This window comes from Microtus oregoni, unplaced genomic scaffold (genome assembly GCF_018167655.1).
Source record: "Microtus oregoni isolate MIOR12 unplaced genomic scaffold, Mior012 000019F_ref0000042, whole genome shotgun sequence".
NCBI classification, from domain to species: domain Eukaryota; kingdom Metazoa; phylum Chordata; class Mammalia; order Rodentia; family Cricetidae; genus Microtus; species Microtus oregoni.
The window spans coordinates 11417700-11436315 of NW_024543078.1; the positions used below are offsets into that span (position 1 = coordinate 11417700).

At 48.8% G+C, this 18616-nt stretch overlaps 1 protein-coding gene across 1 annotated transcript; it reads right to left on the minus strand.

The window, feature by feature from the left end:
- Positions 1–13689: 13689 nt before the first annotated feature.
- Positions 13690–17384, minus strand: Tnfsf14 (TNF superfamily member 14). The gene is made up of 4 exons (XM_041670004.1): positions 17172–17384; positions 16057–16093; positions 15783–15827; positions 13690–14255 (listed from the first exon to the last, which is right to left on the minus strand). The coding sequence occupies exons 1-4, from the start codon at positions 17382–17384 to the stop codon at positions 13831–13833; spliced, it is 720 nt and encodes a 239-aa protein (XP_041525938.1). The 3' UTR covers positions 13690–13830.
- Between the last annotated feature and the right edge of the window lie 1232 nt (positions 17385–18616).

An 18616-nucleotide genomic window follows, 5' to 3' on the forward strand; every position in this document is an offset into this window, starting at 1 on the left:
GCTACAGACGGTGATGCTGTGGTCCACGCTGTAGCCAGGATCCATGTGGAAGACCTTGATGGTGCAGCCGCTGACTATAAAGGGCGAGGAAGCTTCTTCAGCAGCAGTGTGGGACTCGCAGTTGAGAAACAGGGACAAAGAAGAGTTCTGTGACAAACCCTACCCCCACCCCAAGCAAACAGTCTGTACTGGAAGCCATTGAACAGACTTCTTTAAAATTGAATAAGGATGCTGAAGTGTAGCTCTCCACAACTGATGGCTTCTGGGAGGGGTGTGGGTAGGGAAAGACTCAGTTTTCTCTAAGAGTCTGGCCACTGGGAGTTTGCCCACGCAACATAAATTGGACTTGGTATTTCTTCTTCTTCTTTTGTTTGGCGGGGGGTGGGGGGGTTGGGGGGTGGCTCATAATAGTGAGCAGGTGGACCTGGAAGGACTGAGAAGTGGATGGAATCAAAGTGCATTATGTAAAATTTCCAAAGAATCAGTGAAAATGTTAAGTTAAAAAACTTCTCATTTGTGGTCCTCATCAGCACTGTGTATGCCCCCAGGACCTGGGGATGGAGTGTGACAGGCATAATACAAAATGCCCTTTAGACATGTCAAAGTGTCCCCAGGCCATACCTGATAACCAGAACCCAGTGATAGCACTCACTCCAGAGAACCAGACACAGGACCGGAACTCCACAGTGCCTGCTGGACAGTGCGGTGTTCTGCACATCTTCAGGACGGCTGGAGGGATGGCACCGTGAGTTATCCTGTGGCTGGAGAGTCTCCCACGGAATCCTGACCCTTCACGGGAGACTACCGTGAGAGACTGGACCCAACCTTCAGCTAAGAGATGTGGCACAAATGAGTGACCTTGGGGAGTCAGGTTTAGGACCGTAGTCAGGAGCTTGGAGTAATGAAATAGAACTTGTTACACCAACTACGCTGAGTTCCTCCTTGCTTGTGACAGAAGGGAACAGGAGTGTGGCGGAGTGGAGGGAGGAGAGGAGGGAGAGTCCGGTAGAGGGGGAGCTCAGGTTCTGGGGATCTGGCACCTTCTTCTGGCTCTGCAGACAATTGCAGTCATGTCCACAATCCCAGACATACACGGAGTTAAAAATAATAAAAATTAATCCTAAAAAAATCCCCAGGCAGTTACAGGATATTGTTTGAGAAAACGGCCATAGTAGACTCTCCTCTAGGGCCCTCAACCTCTCCAGTAGCTGGTACTTAGGCTAGCGTGCCTGGCGCGCATTCTCTCCTGCCGAGTGGGGCTTAAGTGCAGTTAGCCGCTGGTCGCCTCCAACAAGTAAGTTCCATTATTGCATCCTCGGGTTTATCTTGCTATCCTTCCCTTTGCTGTTGTTCACAGCCTGGTAGGTGTCCTACTCCGGGTTACTATTCTTGTGATGAAATGCCATGGCCAAAGCAACGTGAGGAGGAGGGGTTTGTTTAACTTACATTTCCACGTTGTAGTTCATCAGTGAAGGAAGCCGGGACACAAGCAGGCCAAAACCCAGAGGCAGGAGCTGGTGCAGAGGCCGTGGAGGGTGCTGCTTTTGGCTTGCCCCTCATGGCTTGTTCAGCCTGCTTTCTTAGAGAACTCAGGACCACCAGCCCAGGGAAGGCACCACCACAGTGAGCTGGGCCCTCCCCATCAGATGCTAATTAAGAAAATGCCCTCAGGGTTGCCTACAGCCCGGTCTTAGTGAGGCATTGTCTCAGTTGAGGCGCCCTCCTCTCAGGTGACTCCAGCTTGTGTTAAGTCGACAAGAAACTAGCCAGCCTCTGGCTTTGCTTCGTACCCTGAGCTACTATGAGAGCCTGTCCTCAGAGAGGAGGCTTCCGGGTCTGACCCTGTGTCTGAACTCATGGTATCTTCAGCAGTAAGACCTTCCCTTCAAGTTCTGTGGTGAAACCAAGAGTGTCTGTGCAGCCAGCAGAGCTGCTTTGAGATTCTAGCTCAGTTAGGTTTCTGCTCACCATGAAACTTAAGCTTCTGTTTCTCAGAACAGAGCTGTGCCCGTCCCTGTAACTATCCAGTGTCCTCGAAGGAACGTTTGGGGTGGCCATCCTCAGCTGCTGATCTTGTTTCTGTGACCAGGCTTGCTTGCAAAATCCCCTACCCTGCAGTCTTGCCCTATGGAGGGAGCTTGAGAAATGAGTTCAGGGCTACTCTCTGGAACCCCACCTAAGGGGACACAGCCACCAATTCAGCTCTGGTGTACACAGAATTGAGCTTTCTTTGATTTGGCTCTAATTTGTGATCAGTGGTCTTTTTTCCCGTGCCTGTGGGATTAATGCATTGGCCCTGACATGTAATGTTTGGAGAGACTCTTGGGCTTCCCTGAAGAACAACTTGAAGAGATGTTTCTCATGTCTGGGACTGGAGATTTTATTAAATTGTCTATGACTGTTGTGGGGTGGGCATGAGGACTCCAAGTCTCATGCCTTCATTTAAACGACACTCACACGCATTTATATAGTATTCATGTATTTTAGGTAAACATAAAGAAAATGCTTCTTATTCCCAGCAACCACATGGTGGCTCACAACCATCTGAAATGAGATCTGATGCCCTCTTCTGACCTGCAGGCAGACACACAAACAGAATATTGTATACATAATAAATAAATATTAAAAAAATTAAAAAAAATGCTTCTTTATGGCCTTGTCAAGCATTGTTAGAGTTATTATTATTGGAGTTATTTGTCCCTTCTCCTCTCTCCCTCTGCATTGCACTTCCTCCCCACTCCCCAGTTACACGTCTGCAGCTCCTTCTCCCCCCCCCCCCCACTTCCGCCATGGTCCCTCTGTGTTGTGGGATATTTGTACACTGTGTGAAAATATATGGCTATGACTGGTTTAATAAAGAGCCAGGCAGGAGGTATACATGGAGCGTCTGGGCAGAGAGAGGAAGTAGGAGGAGAGAATCAAGGCTCAGAGGAGACACCCACGAGGCATGGAGGAAGTTGGGCCCACGGAATGAAAGAAAAGTAAAAAGTCTCATGATAGAGCACAGATGAATAGAAATGGGTAGTTTAAGTTATAAGAGCTAGTTAGGAACAAGCCTAAGCTATAGTCTGAGCTTTCATAATTAATAGTAAGTCTCCATATCATTATGTGGGAGCTGACTGGGGAGACAGAGAAAGATTGTTACACTTTCCTGGGTCTTGTGTAGACTCAGGTTTTATCCTCAGTCTGAAAATTTAGAGCTAGGACTCCTCCCTACACATACAAAGTACCTTTTTTGTTTCTAGGCCTAGGCTGCTTCAGTTAATATGCTGTTTTCTATTTCCACCCGTCTACCTGCGAAGTTCATGATTTCATTGTACTTCATTGCTAAACAGTTATTCCATAGTGAACATGCACCACAATTTCCTTATCCTTTCATCCGTGGAGGGACACTTAGGCTGCTTTTCTTTCTTTCTTTCTTTCTTTCTTTCTTTCTTTCGTAAAGCCTTTTTTGAAAAAAAGATTTATTTATTTTTGTACACAGTGTTCTGTCTGCACATATGCCTGGAGGCCAGAAGAGGGCATCAGATCTCATTACAGATGGTTGTGAGCCACCATGTGGGTACTGGGAATTGAACTCAGGTCCTCTGGAAGAGCAGTCAGTGCTCTTAACCACTGAGCCATATCTACAGCCCCTGCTGCTTTTATTTCTTAGCTATGGTGAATAGAGCAGAATTCACATAGCTGAGCAAGTGTTTGTGGGCTAGCATGTCGAGTCCTTTGGGCAAATACCAAGGGGCTGTATAGCTGGGTCTTATGGTAGATTCATTTTTAGCTTTCGGAGAACTTCCCACACTGATTTCCAGAGGAGCTGCTCCAGCTGGCCATTCACCAACAACAGATGAGGGGCCCTCTCCCCGCACCCTCTCCAGCATTTGCTGTCTGTCCATTGTTCTGTCATTCCCATTCTGACCAGGTAAGATGGAATCCCACAGTTGTTCTCATGCTCATCTCCTAAGATTAGGGACAATGAACAGTTTTTGAGCTGTTTCTTACCTACTTTTATTTCTTCTTTTGCGAACTCTCTGTTCGGGTCCATAGTCCATTTGCAAATTTGGTCATTTGTTTTCTTGACTCTGTTTTCTGAGTTCTTTGTATATCGGGGCACCAATCTTTTACGAGACAGACAGCTGGCAGAGCCTGTCCCACTTGGTGGCTCCCTCTGTGCCGTGAAGAAACTTTCAGTTCTGCGAGGTCCCACCTGACAGTTGGCGGCCTCGGTTCCAGAGTGAATGGAGTCCTCTTCAGGAAGCCCTGTCCCACCCCTGTTCTGCAGGGCAGTGCCTGTGTGTTCTAAATATCTATCCTTATGTATGAGAGCTACAGATAAACGTCACTCTCACCCGTCCTCCAGCAGAGACCATCACAGAAAACCACAGCTGGTCAAAATACAGCGAATGAAGTGAGCATGCACGTGCTGGCCCAGCTGATAGGTCTACAGTGCAACCCCGACACCCGAGCTTGGCTCAGGGAACATTGCAGAAGGGGCAGGAAGGCCTCCTGCTAAGAGTGTCTTAGATGGGCAGGGAAGCTGCATCCATGACACCTCCACCCAGTACCAGAACAGCAGCAACACTGGTTGACATGCTGGTGTGGACGGGGAGCATTACGTGGGTCTCCACTTCAATGCAGAGCTACAGGCAATTCATGGGTGCTGAGGGAAGGCAAACTGGTTTTCTCCAGGGATGAGCCCCAGGATTGGTCATCCAGTCCCGAGTATTCCGTCCTAAACACATGAGCAACACCAGATGGGCTCAGCTGGTGTGTATGTGAATATATGGTGTATATGCATGTGAATATATGTATAATGTGTGATATACATGCGTGTAAATATATGTGTGAATATATGTGTGTGAATGTATGTATGTGTGAGTATACATGTGTGAATATATGTATGGGTGTATATGTGTGCAAATATATGTATGAATATATGTACACGAGTGTATATGTGTGAATATATGTACATGCGTGTATAAATATATGTATGTGTAAATATATGTACGGGTGAGTATAGATGTGTGAGAATATATGTATTGTGAATATATGTAAATGTGAGACTATGGATGTTTGCATGTGTGAATACATGTGTGTATATATGTGAATATATGTATATGTGTATTGTGTAAATATGTATGTGTGTATAAATATATGTATGTGTGAATATATGTCTATGTGTGTCTGAGGTCATGAACCTGAGAGGGCGTGGGGATGAGGGAAGAGTGGGAGGGAGGAGGGACTAATGTAAATACAGCACCCATAAATGAGTTTAATGTTTTTTTTAATTAAAACAACAGCAGCAACAACAAAATCAAAAAAAAGAGGAGGTGGGAAGGAAGGAAGGAAGGAAGGAAGGAAAGAAGGAAGGGGAAGGAAGGAAAGGAAGCGAGAGAGCAAAAAGCCCAAGCGAACCCATCTCTGGTGTCAGAATTCAAAGCCTCGCATCCCTCGGAGAAGGAAGTACCAGGAGGGTGTGGAGAGCGAGGTGCTTGGCTGAGTCCACACAGGGGAAGTGGAGGGAGCCTGTGACCGCCGTGTGCAGGACGGCCTGCAGGGAGCGGGAGAGGGCGCTCGCAGCCTAGTGAGGAGATCTGGGGCTCACACCGGATGGCGGCGATTCTGGGAGATTAAACACATAAATTACAATTAATAAAGGAATTAAAAAATAGGAGAAGACTGCACCATTTCTGAACTATGTAGAAAAAGGGACAGAGCAGGAATTCAAACAAAACAGCAAAGAGAGAAAGATCTAGAAAGGCACAGGGACGGGCAAAGCTGGCCACGCATGCGCAGAGTTCTCAGTTCCATCTTCAGCTCACACTGCGTCGCGAATTCAGGGCAGGACGGTGAGGGGTTCAAGATCATTTTTGTCTGCAGAGAGATTTCAGGCTAGCCTGGGCTACTCAAGGCCCCACATGAGGCAACACCGATATACTTGACCTCCATGATCACGCGTGTGCGCATGTGCACAAAACCCCAGCGTAAAATCTGTTTTCCCAGTCCAAAGATAAAATATAATAACTTTAAAAGCACTGAAATTTGTTTTGCCATTTTATTTTATTTTTTGAGTCTGGGCCACACAGTTCCCTGGCTGTCCTGGAACTCTCTCAATAAGACCAGGTTCACCTCAAACTCACTGCGATTCCCGTCTCTTCCTCCCGAGTGATTAAAAGGCGTGTGTTACGACTACCCAGCTGTTTTACCACTTTGAATAAAAAAAAAATTATGGCTGTGGGGTACATGCCTTTAAACCCAACACTTGGGAGACAGAGGCAGACCAACCTCTGTGAGCTGGAGGTCTATAGAGTGAGCTCCAGGACAGCCTGTGCTATGCAGAGAAACCTGTCTCAAAAAAAAAAAAGTGGTTTTAACATGTTAAAGTAAAACATAAAAACATTTTTTTTCATTATTATAACTTCCACTGTATTTATTCATCTTAAAAACTATAATACTTTTACTTGAAAATTTTACACAATGTATGATGCATTTTTTTGGTGATGTGATATTTATTTTCCCACTAAAAATAAAGTTTGTTAAGAATTTGTAACTGAGGGAAATATTATTACTAATTTTTAAAGGCAAACTTACAGGTTACAATCAGCTCTACATGCCTCTATGATCATTCAGTAAACTCTAACCAGAATTATTAAAAATTCTTCTCATCCACATTAAATATGCTTCTTTTTGTCATGATTGTCCCCAATATTCTACCACTACTATTTACATCGCATGCATATACTAAGTAATTGCCAGAGGATTTAAAATACACAGGAAGTTATGTACATGTATGATGCATTTTATCACATTTTATCTCTGTTTCTCCCCTGGAATCCCCAACGAAGCCCCCCGCTCAACTTCGCGTCCTTTCCTTCTTTTGATAGCGTGCTGGGTTCAGTCAGTGCTGCTCACTGGTGTGTGGCTATGGAAATCCCCGAGGGAATCTGGTGGTCGGATCAGCAGCCTTCACCGGTGTGGAGATGGGGCTGGTGAGCTCCTCCCTCACCCGGGCTGGTTGATCTTGAGCAGTTGACCGTAGTCCCAAGACAAACACTGCTAGACTGCGTAGTAAAAGGTAATATGGGCTGATGAGAAGCTCAGTGGGTAGACTGGAGGGGCTGAGTTTGAATCGCCAGAACCATGTGAAGCTGAATGTAGTAGAGGAGACAGAGAAGATGGAAGAGGAGATGGAGGAGGAGATGGAGAAGGTGGAGGAGGTAGAAATGGAGGAAGAGATGGAGGAGGAGGAGGGGATGGGGAGGAGGTGGAGAAGGTGGAGGAGGTGGAAATGGAGGAAGAGATGGAGGAGGAGGAGGGGATGGGGAGGAGGTGGAGAAGGTGGAGGAGGTGGAAATGGAGGAAGAGATGGAGGAGGAAGAAGAGATGGAGGAGGAGGGGATGGGGAGGAGATGGAGAAGGTGGAGGAGGTGGAAATGGAGGAAGAGATGGAGGAGGAGGAGATGGAGGAGGAGGAGATGGAGGAGGAGGAGGAGATGGAGGAGGAGGAGGAGATGGAGGAGGAGGAGATGGAAGAGGAGGAGGAGATGGAGGAGGAGGAGGAGATGGAGGAGGAGGAGGAGATGGAGGAGGAGATAGAAGAGGAGAGGATGGAGAAGGAGATGGAGCAGAAGATAGAGGTGGAGATGGAGGAAGAGGGGATGGAGGAGGAGGAGATAGAGGAAGAGGAGATGGAGGAGAGGATGGAGGAGGAGATGGAGAAGGGATGGAAGGGGAAGAGATGGAGGAAAAGATGGAGGGAGGAGACAGAGGGGGAGACAATTCTGCTGACTGAAATAAGTCAGTCACAATGGAAGATTCTGGAGTGATTCTGGCACAGGAGGTCTCTTTCTCCGTCACACTCGTGCACACATGTGCACACAAACTACACACGCAGCATTTGCAATGGGAAACGGATGTCTATGGGGGTAGAGTATAATAAATATAATATAATATAATATAATATAATATAATATAATATAATATAAAGCACCCACACACATTTAAAAGCCTGGCATGCCGGGTAATAAATCACACTGCCGAGCGGGTGACGATGTGTTCCCTTTGCTGCTCATGGGAGACCAAGAAAGGAAGCTAAGTGTTTGCGGAAGCCACCAGAGGCTGGTCACAGAAAAGGAAACTTCCAGATGTGATCATGTCCCTCGGTGGTTCCTCCAGGAGACTCTTGGTGACATCTGGGGTGTTTGTGGTTGGCTGGGGAGTGGGTGGAGACCAGAGAGGTTTCTCCATACCCTGTGATGCACAACCCGCCCACCAGAGAGTGAGATCAGCCCAGTGCCGAGAGAACCTCTGACTCCACAGGAACCTACATTTTATCCATTAGCTGATGTTTCAGACATGGCCTCACCAGTTAGCCCAGGCTGGTCACAAGTTCTCAGTCCTCTTGTGACAGCCTCCTGCAGGCTTAGGTGGAGGCTAGGCACCACCGTAGCTGGTCTGGATTTTTGCCACTTATCTGTGAGATGGATATCTCAACTTAAAGGTTTCGTACAAACGGATTGTGCCAACCAAGCAGGCTGGGCAGAGTGGCTCACGTCGGTTCTTCCAGCACTCGGGAAGCTGAGGCAGGAGAATTTCTTTAATTTCCAGGCCAATCTGGGTTACAGAGTGAGAATCTGTCTCAAGGAGAAATCTCAATGAAAAGGAAATGGAAGGGTGGGGAGGGAGCGAGCAGGAGGGGCCGGACAAGGGCTGTGTCTGCTGTGTCTCACCCTAGTCTGTCTTTGATTGCCCTTCTGTTGACTAAAACCCCAACCCTACTTGTACTGAATTTTTTCTGCAGTTGAAACCACTCATCTTAGGTTTAGCAGAGTCAAGGTCTTTTTTTTTTTTTTTTTTTTTTTTTTTTTTTTTTTTTTTTTTTTGCTTTTTCGAGACAGGGTTTCTCTGTGGCTTTGGAGCCTACCCTGGAACTAGCTCTGTAGACCAGGCTGGTCTTGAACTCACAGAGATCCACCTGCCTCTGCCTCCCGAGTGCTGGGATTAAAGGCGTGCGCCACCATCGCCCGGCTTCAGAGTCAAGGTCTTTAAAAACCTTAGGGACCTCACCATGGTGTCTAACATCAAGTCACGGTGTTGGCACAGGCTCCGAACTTCCTGAGCTGTGAGATCAACCAACCCTCTTCTCTTTGTAAAGTATTCAGGCTCGGGTATTTTGTTACAGCAGCAGACGGTAGACTCCTTCTCCAGTCTGGCTTCTGACTGACCTGGGCCATGTCCCACTGAGCCGCCCTCCAGTCTCCACTCATACTGGGTTACTGATGTCTATCGACCTCCGTCTAGCGGAGTCTTCACAGAGGCACACTGGGAAGTCGTCCCACATTTAGCAGCTTGATGGTAGATGTAGGAGGACCTGCCCGCTGTGGGCAGCACCACCCCTAGGCATCTGGGCCTGGGATGTGTAATGAAGCTCACTGGCCATGAGCAGGAGTGGGGCAGCAACCTTCCTCCATGGTTCATACCTCAGCGATGAACTGTGACCTGGGAGTGTAAGCCAAATCAGCCCTTTCCTCCCCATGCTACTCATGGACAGCATTTGATATAGCAACAGACAGCAAATCAGAGCAAAAACAGGTGTGGGAGTGCTTGTCAGGCCTTCATCACGTGTTTTTGGGGGTGCCACACACAATTTAGTCTGTAACAGGGCAAATAATTCACATTTTGTTTTTTGGAAAGAGCCGTGGAAACATTAAAATCCTCTCAGAAGGGTTTGGGGGAACTCGAAGATGGAAGTGTCTTGACTCTTGCTCCCCATAAGGCATCTGTGGAGCTTCCCCACAGGAAGTGACTCAGGGGCGTCTCTGGGCAGCCTCAAAGAACTTCCCAGCTCAATGACAACAACAAAAGAGAATCTACCCAGCAAGATTCTGCTCAGTATTGATGGGATTGCTCAGCTGGCAATAGGTGACAGGTGCCAGAGTGGAGATGATTGACAGCTGGAACATGTGTGGACAGTGTATCTGGACACATGTATCTGGATGCCTGTGCCTGGACTCCTGCACCTGAATTCACATGCCTGCACACCTGAACCTGGACACACATGCCTGAATACATACACCTGGACATCTGATGAGACACCTGCACCTGGACACCTGTGCTTGGACACCCGTACCTGGACACCTGTGCTTGAACACTTGCACCTGGACACCCATGCTTAGATACCTGCACTTGGACACCTGTGCCTAGATATCTACAGCTGGACACCTGTGCTTAGACACCTGCACTTGGACACCTGTGTTTAAACACCTGCACCTGGACACCTGTGTTTAGACACCTGCACCTGGACACCTGCATCTGTGAACCAGTCAGTTTTTTCTTCCACTCTTTATAGCTCAGGGCTTCCTAAGCTGTCTGGAACTTCAATAGTCCAGGGAAAGGAGCATTTGATTAAAGGGATGGTTCCCAGCTGATGTCCACTCCCAGCATCCTGGTTGTTGAGTTACTGAGGATATATGAACAGACACCTACTCAGTCCGCAAGGGAGGATAGTGCCTGAAGAATGACTCCAAGGTTGGCTGCTGGCTTCTGCATCTCCATAAGTGCACATGGGCCACATGCACACAGACACACAGACACACACACACACAGACACACACACACACACACACACAAATGTTGGCACCTCTGACATAATAGTTGAGACAATCAGAAATTTAAAAGTGTGTACAATCACAGCCAGGCCAGTTTTCTGTTTCGACAACAAACGGCAGAGACAAAGTATAAAGAGGGAAAGGTTTCCTGGTTCATGGCATGGTGGGAATACCTTAAGAGGGAGCAATTGCTTCGTGGTGGGGAAGTGGGAGAGGAAGAAAGAAGGGAGCACATTTCATTCTCTTCTTAGAGGGCCTGCTCCCAACTGTCCGGTGGGCTCCCGACAAGCCCCACATGGTTTTTAGTGTTTGAGGATTCCAGTATATGGTTCATTTTTATCATATTCATGCCACTCCCCCTCCAACTCCTCCAGGACCCCCATACTCCAACTTTCATGCCCTTGTCCTCTATAACCCCTGAGTCCAGAGAGAACGGCCTGTTTGAGAGTCTCAGCCACTGTTCTGCCGCTGTGAGGAGACACCATGACCAAGGCAACTCTTATGAAGGAAGCATTTAACTGGGGCTTGCTGCACAAGACAAATTGATAAGGTCTTATCACGTTCTGGTGGGCAACAAAGAGCAACAGCAATAGTTTGCATTGTTTTGGTGGTCTCTTGGAGACCAACAATTTGTCAGGAGGTACCCTATACCTGGCACCAAAGTACCACCTTTGGGGAGACACATGTCGAGCACAGTGACAACCACACTTAGAGGAAGAATAGTGCTACCAAAGATAAGAGAGCTCACTGCAGCCCAAGCTAAACTGATGCCCAAAGATGCCAAGGATGGATCTCAAAGACATCCAGCTGGGAAGTGGCAGAGCAGGGATTTGAACTTGGAGCATCAACTCCAGAGCGTAAGAACCATCTGATTTCTCTACAATGATGTCATGTCTCCCATTTGAACACAGTGGTGTCAGTTGGCCATCCTAAGACATTGCTATACCGTCATTATTTTTGGGTCTGGGTAAAAGGTGAAGGGAAGAGGGGTGGGTGACTGCCTAGGGGGAGGATGGAGTTCCAGGAAGCAGGGTAGTAGAGCCCCAGGGGTGGAAGATAATCAGAAATAGGTCAATGACTGGGCTAAGGACTTCCTGCCTCTAGGCCTTACCTGAAGTCACCAATGCCTCCTAGGGGGTCCCCCGTCTCTTTTCTCATCCTTCTCCTCACCTTTACCTTCTCTCCTTGTTTCTTCCCACCTTCCACCCTCACCCACAACCTCTCCCTCTATTCTCCTCAAACTGAGAAAAATCTTCAAGAATGATTTTTTTCTTCTTCTTCTTTAGACGGAAACTGCTGGCTGCGGGCAGCTTTTTATAAATACACTGTCCCCACACCTTGGTCTCATCAAAGCCACGGAAACAGACCATGATGAGCATACAGGAAACTCCAGTGTGGGGTGAGGCTGGGTATTGGAGGTGTTTCCTCCTCCCACTGGTGGCGTTGCAAGGACAGGGGGCGGAAAGTAAGCTCAGACTGGCTGTGGTTCCTGGGCAGAGGGAGGCTGTCCTGTCCCTCTTGGGTGTGGCCTCTCCATCTAGAAGGTGTGGGGCAACATATTCTGCTCGGGCCTTAGGTTTCTCTGTACAGATATTCAGCGAGGGTAACACACAGCTGCAGTTCTAGATGCTGGGGAAACTGAGGCAGAAGGGTTGCTCAAGACTCTGCCTCAAGAATATAAAAAAAAAAACTAAAGAAGATATAATCTATGCAAGGTGCTTATCCAGGCGTGGTGGAACACAGCTGTCAGCCCAGCACTCAGGAGATGGAGGCAGGAGGGTCAAGAGCTCAAGGCCAGCCTGGGCTACTTGAGACCTGGTTTTGAAACAAAATGAACAAACAGAAGAAGACAAATGATTAAAGATACAAAGTACTGTGGGATAATGCTCTTGTACACCGTAAAGATTTGTCACTCGTATTGGCTTAATAGAATGCTGATTGGCCAGTAGCCAGGCAGGAAGTATAGGCTGGGTGACCAGGCTAAGAGAATTCTGGGAAGAGGAAAGGCAGAGACACAGTCACCACCCAGATGCAGAGGAGATGAGAATGCCTTACTGAGAAAAGGTACCAAGCCTTGTGGCTAAACACAGACAAGAATTATGGGTTAATTTAAATTGTAAGAGCTAGTTAGCAATAAGCCCAAGCAGCAGGCCAAGCAGTTTAAGATAATTAATATAAGCCTCTGTGTGTTCATTTGGGACTGAACAGCTGTGGGACCTGGTGGGACAGAAATTTCATTCACAATAAAGAGCTTCTCAAATACTATTATTTAAAATCTTTTTTATTTTATTTTATTTTATTTATTCTGTGTGTATCCTGCACGTGGGGTCCAGAGGACAGCCTCAGATGTCTGCTTTCTTTGAGGAGGTCTCTCACTGAACCTGGAGCTCACGGATTCAGCTAGACTGCTTGGCCAGCAAGCTCATCCTCCCTTCCCCACTGATGGGGTTGCAGTGCCCACCACCACATCTGTCTCTGTACTGATTCTGGGGACTTGAACTTGGATCCTCATGGCAGAGTCGCGAGCTCTCTATCCTCTGAGCCATCTCCCACTCCCATCAGCTCCAGGCATCCTGCAGGTCTGACACACACACTGTTCTAAGTGCGTTCAATAAAGTGCTCTGGAGGGGGTCACCTCTCTCCTCTCTTTCTACCTTTCGTCTTTCCTTCTCTTCGGCATTCCCTCCTTCTCTCCCTTCCTTTCCCCACCATTTCTGGAGAGTCTGTCGTAGCCATGCATTGGGCTGAGTGCTGAGGTCCCATCAGAGTATCCCTGAAGGATTCGTGTGCTCAAGAGCTGGTCCCAGGCCAGTCACAGCCAGCTAGCCAATGCTGCCCTGGTGGCTGGAAACCAAATGCAGACGATCTGTGGGAGTGGCCAGGGTCCCAGTGATATAACTCCCCTGACACCCTGAGGAGGTTTCTTGTCTCCAATTTATAAGCCCAGAAACTTCAAGTCCACAGTGGTCATCAGACACATAAATACCCCAGCTTTATTCTTTCTTCCTGAATATCAGGCAAATGGGCTGACCCTACATTCCTGGGGTCCACACCCCAAGTCTTCAATTTGAAGATTTACCAAGGCAGGTTAGCATTCTACATGGTCCCTGAGCTCCACCTGCAGAATTTGGGGATCCTTACGGGGAACCTCCAAGATCTCTGCTTGCTGGGTTTGAGGTCTGTCTTGGAGAGGTGCCCCCTTGCCATCAATCCGTCGTCACCACGGCCTTCAGATCATGAATGCTCCGAAATAGGACCTGGTGCCATCCCGTGGTCTGACCAAGCGGTCCCCAGGTACACGAACCACAACCTCCTCCCCCGCTTCCAGGTGCACCACGCCGCCCAGGAAGCTGCTGTCCCACCAGACGCGGGAGGTGTTGGTCCGGCCACAGGGTGACCGCCGACTGACCAGCAGTTCTAGCTCCTTGGGGTAGCGGGATGTACGTTTATACAGGCCGTGTGTGATAGGGACTTTGGCCAGGCCCTGGGGGCAGCCCACGCCGCTCAACTGTACTTTCGAGTACACATAGTAGTAGCCGGCTTCCGTGGTCACTAGGGCCCCGTTGTGATATCTCAGGCCCCTCAAGAAGGCCAGGCCAAGGCGAGTCTCCCATAGCAGAGGTCCACCCTTGCCTATCAAACTGGCGTTGGCCCCTGGGAAGGAGAGAGAGAGAGAACCGGTCAGCACAGGTAGTGCCTGCCCATCCTTCTGTGTGACCTATGCTAGTTGTTAGCCCTGTCTGTTGCTCCACTGTTGTATTAGGCTGTTTGGGTTGACTCAGTCCTCTCCCATCCTGTAGGTGGGGGACTCTGAGGAGCAGGGGAGCAAAGTGATCTGCTTATGATGTATCCTGACTCATTTCATCCCCATCTCCTTCTGCAGGGGGAGAAACTGAGGCAGAGAGAAGCAAAGCCACTTGGATACCAAAGAGGAAACTGAAGGGGTGCCTAAGTTTCCTAGTGAAGTGTCAATACTTAGAAATGAGGTTGGGGCTGAAGAGGCAGGACACCTGCCCAGGAGGCCCTGTGCTCCAAACATTGCACAGAATAAACTAGACGTAGTGGCACACGCCTGTCTTCCCTGGTAGACAGAAGGACCAGGCGTTCAAGGTCATCCTCTGAACAGGCAGTTCAAGGCCAGTTCAGGTTACTTGAGATCCTGGCTCAAAAAGAGAGAGTGTGTGTGTCTGTGTGTGTGTGGCCAGAGGTTAACACCAGGCAACTTTCTCAATTTCAGCTTCCAGCCACCTTATCTCTCACTGAATCTGGAAGTCCCCTGTTTGTTGAGGCTGCTGGCCAACGCATCCCAGGGATCTTCCTGTCTCTGCCTCCGCCGGGGTCACAGAGGTGTGTGCCTGGCTTTTGACTGGGATGCTGGGATTTAGACTCATGCCTGTGTGGCCAGCGCTTTATGCATGGAGCCATCCCCCACCTCCAGCTCCACCTTTTATGTTGTAAATAGTTTTTGATTATAGTATATTTTATCCCTGTTCTGATTCACTTTATACTGTGTTAGACTAGAAATCAAACTGACTGTGGTATGGAAGCACAAGAAAAAATACGGTACACATGACTGGGCCCGGTGGCAGCTGGATGGTGGTGGTGCACACCTTTACTCCCAGCACCCGGGAGGCAGAGGCAGGAGGACCTCTGTGAGTCTGAAGCCAGCCTGGTCTACAGAGCTAGTTCCAGTACAGCCCAGGCTACGTAGACAGACCCTGTCTACTAACAAAATACAGGGTGTGATAGGCCTGTGTCCCAGCATCCTCTGAGGCCTCTGAGGACCTTGGGAGGTGTCCATATGACTAGCAGGGCAAAGGGGGGACTTTATTTAGTCCTCAGGGGCTGTGCTTTCTGGGTCACCTGCCAATAAGCATTGTACGAACGAGGCCGGCAAGATTGCTCTGAGAGTAAAGGAACTCGGAGCCAAGACTGACAACCTGAGTTCAATCCCTGGAGGCCACAAGGTGGAAAGAAACAATCGTTCCAAGAGCTGTCCTCTGGCCTCCACGCTGTGGGATGTACACGTGTATCAACAATAAGAAACAAAAAGAAGTAAATATAAACAAAAATTCAAAACACACTGAATGAATACCTAAATGGTTGCTTAAACTTCTCAAGACCTGGCTCTCCCAGGACACCCCAAGCTCCAGCCCATGTGAAGACCCAGGGTCCCCTTACCTGTGAGGTGTGCTGCTGGGTGGGCCTGTTGAGACCGCCGCCGCTCTGGGGAAGAGAGTCCGAGGTTAGAGACACAGAAAGAAGCAGGGGTGGGGGTTTGTTGGGGCCACCTGTCAGTGTCAAGTTCTGCCCCTTCCGAAGTGACCCAGACTTCTGCTTCTGGGGGAGGGGTACTTGTGGGGCTCCTCAAAATCACATTGGGTGATCCTAGGGTGTGGGAGGGTCAGAGTGGGAACCATTCCATCTCCTTCTTAGGAGCTGGGGCCCAACTTACCTTCTGTCAGCTTCTCCCAGGAGCCCGTGTCTCCGTCCTGAAATGCAAACAGGGCTCTTGGTGAGGACAGACCACACCCAGGCACATGGCCATGAGACTGTTTGGCTATGGCCGTAGACACCACCCACGGACACATGCACGGGGCCACATGTGCACACAACAGTCCCAACATGCGTGTGTGCACACCCACACACAGAGAGACACACACATACACACACACACACACGTACACACACGCACACACACACACACGCACACACACACACATACACACACACACACGTACACACACGCACACACACACACACACACGCACACACACACATACACACACACACACTCAGGGTGTTTTCTGAGATTGACTCTCATGTAGCCCAGGCTGGCCATAGACTTCCTAACTAGCCTCTGATGACCTTGAAATCCTTGGGCCTTCTGCCTCTCCAGCCCAAGAACCAGGATGATAGGAGTGTGCCATGGAATTCAGTCAAGATCTGAGGAAAGCTCAGTGTCTGAAATGCTTGAGACTAGAAATGTTTCAGAACTGTTTTTAAGGTTTTTGGAATATTCACATGTCTTAAAAAAATCATTTGAGGGCCAGTAGAGGGCTCAGGGGGTAAAAGTGCTTACGGCCGAGCCTGGCTATCCGAGTTCAAGCCCCAGAACCTACATAAAGGGGGACAAAGGGCTGACTCCACAAAGGTGTCCCACATACATGCTCCAGCAAGTGCACGCCTGCTCATATCCACACACTAATAAGTAAAGGTAATAAAAAAAAACTTAACAAGAAAACAAAGGCGAAGATTGCAGAAGTGTATTGTTTACACAAGTGACCAGGTGTGGTACACAGACAGATACACCCGTGGCTTATTTGAAAGGGACAGAGAGTGAACCAGGATGGCCATGAAGCCAGGGATGGGCACAAGGGTCCAGCTAGTAAAAACAGTCATGTACGTAAGTCCCAGGGAAGTTGCCGGGCCTCACACACTCATATCCCCACATACAGATGAGAAGACAGGGTCAGAAGCCCTAGGGTCTAATCTCTGCTTGGCACGCATACACAGCAGTAAAGAGATAGACGCTGGAGAGGCTACCCTGGACCCCCGAGCCCCACGTACCGGTAAGTGAGTCACTGTGTCCCCAAGTTGCTGATGCAGTCTCAGCAGAAACCAGCCCTGAGTAGCCAGCCCGGCGCCCAGCAGCAGTATCAGGGCCAGGTTGACTTGGGCAATGCCGCAGCGCTGTCTCCTGTGGTTCTGTCCCAGACGCCTGAACGGGATGTCCGTTTGTCCATCCACCACAAACACTGAAGGCTGTACCACACTCTCCATGCCAGAGCAGCTGAGGCCCAGAAGCCCAGGGATGGGGCAGGCGAGTCTGAGTTCCTCCCCTCCGGAGGAAACCACGATTGCCCAACGCTGGGGCTTTGCAAGCTGCAAAAGGCTCCTGCCGCCCTGCGGCTCACTTTAAAGCTGAGGTTTGGTGCCTCCGCTTTCCCCACGCACCCTCCTCTTCTTCCTGTGCCCCCAGAAGGCCCGGCCCCCAGCTCACTCTCACTCACGCCATAGCTCACACTTTCCAGAAAGTGACTCAGGTGGAGATGGACGGGACAGCCCCCGCTCGCCCAGTGTGGTAGCTCTGTTCCCCTCAGACGCGCTTCTGTGGGTTCCATGCAAGCTTCCAACACGTGCATATGTAGACACACATGCAATCACACACCTTTGTGTCTATGCTTCAGCCCATGCATGTGGGTGCAAATGCATGTGCAGATGCATGGCTGTGGGCATGCAAGGCGCAGGTTTGTGCATGTGTGCATGTGGGTGTAGATGTTCTGATCTATGCCTGTATGCATGCAGGTCATTGAACACATGCATTTCCTGATGTGTCTGCAGGCCCATATGTAGACACACGGGCTACAGTGTGCATCATCTCTGTAGGCCTAAAAACGTGAGCCTATTTCCACCTTAAGCTATTCCTTCAAGGTTATTGTGCTTCTACCTCAAATGAAGGTCCCACCTAGATGCAAAGCTGAGAGCTCTGCTCTCTCAAGGTGATCGGCAGACAATAACCGGAGTGGCTAATAGCCAGACCTTGTATTTCAGGAATAGAGAAGCAGACGTGCTTCTACTTCAAACAGAAGTCTAAGGATCCTACTAAGGGTCCAGTTCCCTTAAGGAGATAAGATTGGATTCCACCCAGGAGTGGTTTGCCTACAGAATGCTTTGGTCTAGGGTATGAGCGTGACTTGTTTTGTCCTAGCAACAGAATGTTTAACTGTGGAGGTATCCTGCGACCTTCAACCGGTCTGTTCATTTCCTGGTATCGTGTTAATGCAGGGTTTTTTTTTTTTTTTGATCTTACTCCTACCTCTTGGGGTCAGGGTATTTTAAACAATTGGAAGTTAAAAGCAACAATTTCAGTATTCACTGGAACTCCCTCCTGATACTATTCTATGTTTTTCTTTTTTATTATTTCACATGTGTCTTCGCATTCTTTACTAATATTTCTGAATCCCCACACCCCTGCCCTGGCAAGAAGTGTTTTTGTCGAGGCTGGTTTCTGA